This window comes from Ornithorhynchus anatinus, chromosome 1, assembly GCF_004115215.2.
Source record: "Ornithorhynchus anatinus isolate Pmale09 chromosome 1, mOrnAna1.pri.v4, whole genome shotgun sequence".
Classification (NCBI taxonomy): Eukaryota; Metazoa; Chordata; class Mammalia; order Monotremata; family Ornithorhynchidae; genus Ornithorhynchus; species Ornithorhynchus anatinus.
In genome coordinates this window covers 52569368-52575367 of record NC_041728.1, presented here as the reverse complement: position 1 = coordinate 52575367, position 6000 = coordinate 52569368, and the positions used below count along the sequence as shown (strand labels likewise).

Genomic DNA, 6000 nt, shown 5'->3' with positions numbered 1-6000 from the left:
CTGCATCTCTGCTCACAACGACTTTATAATCTGGGCTGGGGGAGAAAAGGGAGGACAGACTTTAATATAAATAAATCAATTATGGATATGCACTTATGTGCTGTGGGGCCTAGGGAGGGGAGAATAAAGAGTGAAAATGAGGATTATTATTTTAGAAGAAACTCATTACAAATTTGGAAAAAGTAGCATTCAATTTCACTGATATTAAGATGGAATTATCACATCAATATTCCTGCTGCTGGCTAATGTTGAAAATTCAGAGGGCAAATTTCTTTCTACCCTTCTCTCCCACCCTCAGACCCAAATGTAATTTAGTTGAAACTATGAGCCAGGGTTTTAATGAACACTGTTGGAATCTACTGCCACACCGTGGCTTATCACAGGAAAATAACCAAACAGCTCTACCCAAGTTAACTTTCAGACGACAGAAACCATCAGAAATAACGTGCCTTGAAAGCCCCATGGATCGTCATTGCTTCACGGGGAACCCTGTTTTCTAGCACATACTTTATCAAAATAGATCTTATAGAGCCATGATTATCAGCAGTGGGAGGAGCTAATTTTCCTCCTAAAATGAGATCTTTTTTTTACTGATCTGAAGGAGGGTTGTTTCCCTTCCAGGATCTTGCAAAAATTAGATTGATCCCAAACATCTAAGCAGAGTAGCCAACTGTTAATACTCGAGGAGGAAGAGAAAGCCTTGTTTAGAAGAGAGAGGGAAGGAGAATGAGAGGCTGGGGTGCAGGTATTGGAGTTGGTCGAGCTGAAGGTAATTTTTTGTTGTCTCTGTCAGGCCCTTAGAGGTTAAGAAGATATGTTTTGCAGATTATTGACTGGGAAAAATGGCTCAGCTACCAATAATGAGACTTTCTAATACTGCAGATTTCTTAATGTGTCTAGAAGATAGGAGTCTCCTATATTTCTGGATATTCATGGGTTCTTTGTTAACTGTTCGACTCATATAATTTGAGACGATTACCTTATTAATAAATGACTGTGGTAAGGTGTAAATAACCTGGTACTCTGGAAGCTGTAAACTTGTTTTGGTAAGTGGAACATGTCTGCTAACTCTTGTAGTGTACTTTCCCAAATGCTTAATAATAATAACTGTGGTATTAAGCGCTTCCTAAATGCCAGGCAGTGCAGTAAGCACTGGGATGGATACAAGCAAATCAGGTTGCTCTTCATATAGTAAGCGCTTCAGTATATACCACTGATTGACTAACTTAAGACATTTCCCTGTTTGACTGACTTTCTCAGAGGTCTCTTCAGATTTGCCCAAATGGTTCCCTAATTTGATGGGTTTGAAGGGAAAGTAATTCTTTCTGATAATCCAGGTGATAACTAGATGAAAAAGTGACAGAAGAGTGCTCTCTGGAGGAAGCAGTTGGAAACGTTAACTGCAGATTTTTGGAACCTTCAAACACATCTAGAGCTAGAGAGTAGCCTAGTGGCTGCTTTGAAAGCAGGCAGTTGGACCAGTAAAATATAGATATGAAAGGGTTTAACTCCTCCCCTCTCCCCCTACCGCGCACTCATTTCACATGGTAAAAGCCTGGAAAATCATAAAAGGAAATCTAAAAAGTAAGAATTACCAAGAATTTTTGGAGGGATGCTAAATTTAATTTAGAATATCATAATTTATCATCGTTTTTCTGAATAATGAGAAAATTAAAATTTGGGGGCTGTTCCCTCTTCCAGAGATTCCCGAAAAAAGGGAAAAGTCCTTAGAAAATTGCTTCTGCCGAAGATTAACAGGTAAAATGCTATATATTGGAATATATAATAATAATTCTTACTATGTGCCAAGCACTGTTCTAAGCCCTGGGGTAAATGCAAGGTCATCAGGTTGTCTCTCATAGGGCTCACAGACTTAATGCCCATTTTGCAGATGAGGTCACTGAGGCACAGAGAAGTTAAGTGACTTGCCCAGAGTCACACAGCTAAGTGGCAGGGCTGGGATTAGAACCCATGACCTCTGACTCTCAAGCCCGTGCTCTTTCCACTAAGCCACGCTGCTTCTTATGTTTAATTACTTTAAATTTTCATTTAAATTCTAAATTCTGGGATGTCTCGGGTCATTTGTAAACATGATTACACACCTTTTCATCCCTGTTTTATCACTGGAGAGATTACAGTGTTTCTGCCAACACTGCAGAGAAAGTCCTGCCTTCTTCTGCACCTTGCTTTATCACTAATGTAGTGTGTGTCTATTCTTGATTAAGCAACACAGTGAATCTTTAATACATGCCTTATCTAGAATGATAGTTTCTGACTAGCCAAGATTATCAGAGACACTCTGCCCTGATTTTAGGACATTGGATGAGAGCAAATTTCTCATTTTTCTGTCTTTCAGCACTCACACCAAGCCTGTTTATTGTTTGCATCCTGGGCGTGGAGGTAAGGACATCTCAGTCTATTCATGGACTAATGATTGAGTTTGAGAGAAATAACTGAGGTAAAATGAATCATGAATAAACTGAATCAACTGATAAAGAACTGATGCAATGTTTGATATTAAGCAAAAAGGACTCATGGTTTTCTAGTTTACAAAGTAGCACTTTGCAAGACTGGGGGAAATAGTATTTAAATAGTAAAATTGGGAGATATATCTTTGACCTTATGGAAGACCATTCTTCAGTTATCTTCTGAGAGGAGATTTATCTACGGGGCTAGCTCAAGGTTCTTCTAGGGCAACAGTAAGAGGGCAGGTATTCCCCACTGGCCCTACCAAGTCCTTTGCCCCTTCCCCCTGTGCTCCTACCTTCATGCTTGTGCTTCTCTCCTTGGCACTGCTAGGGCTATTTTGAAAGTAAAGCAGCGAATAGAGATGCAAATTGGAAGTCTATGCTTTAACAGCATTCTCCTTTGATCAAGCAGATGGAGTTACTCTTTTTATTTGTGACAGTTGGAGTACTTCTGACACTACCTGATTGTTTAATGGGATTAACGTATAATGTTCAAGGTAAGTTGTAACCACCCTTTCTTCATATACGTATGTATGTATGTGTGTGTGTGTGTCTGCACGTGCACACATACATATTTCTAATTTATTCTTGGAAGTTCTCATTTGACAGCCCTCCTTTAAACTACCCTCAAAACAGTTTCCTTTCATTTTTTTTTTCCTTTTCTTCTTATTTTTCTGGTTACATCATCACATCTCACTCCCAACCCATTTGTCTGCTTAAAAATGGGAACATCTGAATTTATGCCTTAGTTATGTGTATACAGAGTGAATTCCTCCCTGCCCTGACCCCTATGGTCAGATCTGCAAGAGACATCCGAACAATAAGTGAAATGAGGGTTCAGTGGGGACAGCCTCTTGGAGGTGGTAGGATTTTCAGAGGGCTCTGAAGGTGGGGAAAGTGGTGGTCTCAGTCAATGTCAGTGGTATTTATTGAGCGTTTATTGTGTGCAGAGCACTGTACTAAGTGCTTGGGAGAATACAGTAAAACAGAGTTAGTAGAAATGTTCCCCAACCAAAATAAGTTTACAGTTTAGAGAGGGGAAACAGACATCTAGATGTGAAGGGGAGGAGTTCCAGGCTAGAGGGAAGACATGGCCAACAGAGGAGACTGAGGTTCAGTGAGGAGGTTTGCATTAGAGGAACAATTAAGTTGTAGTAGATCAGTGAAGTGAGATAAGAGTGGGGAGGTAATTGAGTGCCTTAAAACGAATGGTAAGCTGTTTCTGTTTGGTGCATCTCCTGTGAAATTTTTTGCATTATGAAGACATCCTCTTTGTCTCTTCTGGTTGTATAATATTGCATTTACTAGGCATATTTAAACTTGTATAGTTACATTTAATACAAATCTCCTTGGTGCTTCCAGAAGTGGTTGCTGTCTCATATAGCCAGCACTTAATCATAGTGATGAAGATAAACTTCTTTCACTGAAAGTTTAGTAAAATGGATTGGCCCATTGTAAAAGGGAACTATCCCAACCCATGGAATCCAGGCAGACTCTTGCAGTTGATTTGGGTCCAAGGATGGGCGTCTAAACTGAGGCAGCACTAAGTGGCCCAGCCCCACCTCTTGTCATCCCTGAACTGCGCTTCTCTGGGAAGTTGGGTCAATTCTGAGATTGCCTTAGTGGGTTCAGTTCACCTCAGGACAGACCCTGGCATCTGGTTTAGTGTAAAATGGAGAAGACTAATTGTGGTATTTGTTAAGTGCTTACTTTGTGCCAAGCAATGTAATAAGTTTTGGGGTTAATAGGAGACATTTAGGTCCCACATGAGGCTCACAGTCTAAGTAGAAGGGAGAACAGGTATCGAATCACAAGATGTTAGGTGACTCACTCAAGGTCACACAACAGACAAGTGGTAGAGCTGGGATTAGAACCCAGGTCCTCTGACTCAGATCATACTGCTTCCTTGAAACTGACTGGGTCTCCGGGGCTTCTCCAGAACAAGGACTGCCCTCCCAAAACTAGTCCTGATTACACCCAAAGGATGTGGACTCACACACCCATAACTAGCCCAGAATGAAACTAACCACCTGCAGGGTGGGGGACCATTGATACTCACTTGCCACTCCACTGCAGTGACCACCACAAGAGTCAGTAGGGAACTCCCTTTGGATTAGGTGATTCTTTTTGATGTAGTGTTTTTACCATTTCAAAAATGTCCCCTTCCTCTGATAAATTGTTTCCTTAGCCCCGTTTTTATTTTAGAAATGTAAGATTCAGTTTTAATTTGGTGAAAATGAATTGAAATACATGAGGACACAGTAATTCCCGGATTGGTGTGCTTTATAATGTTTTCCTGTTAAAAGGCAAGGAGGGAAGCAAAATGTTTTCCTGCTAAAAGGCAAGCAGGGAAGCAGCATGGCCCTGTGGATAGAGCACGAGCTGGGAGTCAGAGGACCCGAGTTCCAATTCCTGCTCTGCCATTTGTCGGCTGCATGACCTCAGGCAAGTCACTTAACTTCTCTGGGCCTCAGTTACCTGGGCCTGTAAAATGGGGAACAGGACTACAAGCCCCACAGGGACTGTGCCCAACCTGATAAGCATATATCTACCCCAGCCCTGGCACATAGTAAGCACTTAACTCATACCATAAAAAAAGGAATTTCGCCCTTAATGAAAATCATTACAAAACATGTCAGTAACCTAAACCGTATTTGTTGTCCCAATTAGTCACACGTTCATCATCTTTTTCCTGCACTTCAAAACATTTAATATGGAAAAGGAATGAAATGATTAAATTGTATCTTGGAGCAGGACCCTTGGTAAGTACAAGTTGTAAAATACTAATCTTCACTAATCTTCACTAATCTACTAATCTTCACCCATCTAGTGTATGTAATCAGTGACATTGTCTTTTAGTCTAGTGCTTTTCACCAAGTGTGCCACAGGGCTTTAATGTGCCATGGGAAATTTCCAGAGGTACCCCAAGATTTTCAGGGTGATGCCATCTTTGGTTGTCCTACCAAATGGGTGGATAGGCTTCCAAGCTCGAGTGAATCCATGCATCTGCAGGGAAATCAGACAACAGCTCCCTGAAGCAGGAATCTTGCTGCACCCTCACAGGACATGTAGTCTGTGAGCACCTCCACTTTCCATTCCCACGGGCTCTGACAAATGGTGGTGGTAGTAGTGATGGAGGTGGTGGTGGTATGCCTACAGATGCTTCATCTTGTGTGAAGTGTGCCTCAACCCAAAAATTTCTGGAAGCATTGTCCTAATCCAGTACTGCCTAGGGGGAGAAAGGGGTTGCTGAATTATCCTGAAAGCCTCAGTCTAATGTGTTCTGAATTTCTAAATTTCTAAGAGAAGCAGCGTGGTTCAGTAGAAAGAGCCCAGGCTTAGGAGTCAGAGGTCATGGGTTCTAGCCCCAGCTCTGCCACTTGCCAGCTGTGAGACTTTGGGCAAGTCACTTAACTTCTCTGTGCCTCGGTTACCTCATCTGTAAAATGGGGATTAAAACTGTGAGCCCCACGTGGGACAACCGGATTACCTTGTATCCCCCCAGCGTTTAGAACAGTGCTTTGCACATAGT

General features: G+C 41.6%; 1 protein-coding gene across 8 annotated transcripts in view; it reads left to right on the top strand.

Moving 5' to 3' along the window:
• The first annotated feature begins 622 nt into the window (after positions 1 to 622).
• The window catches only part of CATSPERB (cation channel sperm associated auxiliary subunit beta), a 65793-nt gene continuing 60415 nt past the window's right edge, over positions 623 to 6000 (top strand). The window contains exons 1-5 of one of the 8 annotated variants that reach the window (XR_003757521.2): positions 623 to 769; positions 1702 to 1758; positions 2357 to 2400; positions 2860 to 2965; positions 5139 to 5230. Coding sequence is in view for 7 of the 8 variants with exons in the window: in XM_016226196.3 (XP_016081682.2) it covers positions 727 to 769; positions 1702 to 1758; positions 2357 to 2400; positions 2860 to 2965; positions 5139 to 5230 (342 nt within the window). In the remaining variant the exon portion in view is untranslated. Of the gene's footprint in view, positions 770 to 1438; positions 1759 to 2356; positions 2401 to 2859; positions 2966 to 5138; positions 5231 to 6000 lie in introns of those variants that run through there. The other 7 variants (XM_016226196.3, XM_016226193.3, XM_007660514.3 and 4 more) reach the window with 7 other exon arrangements.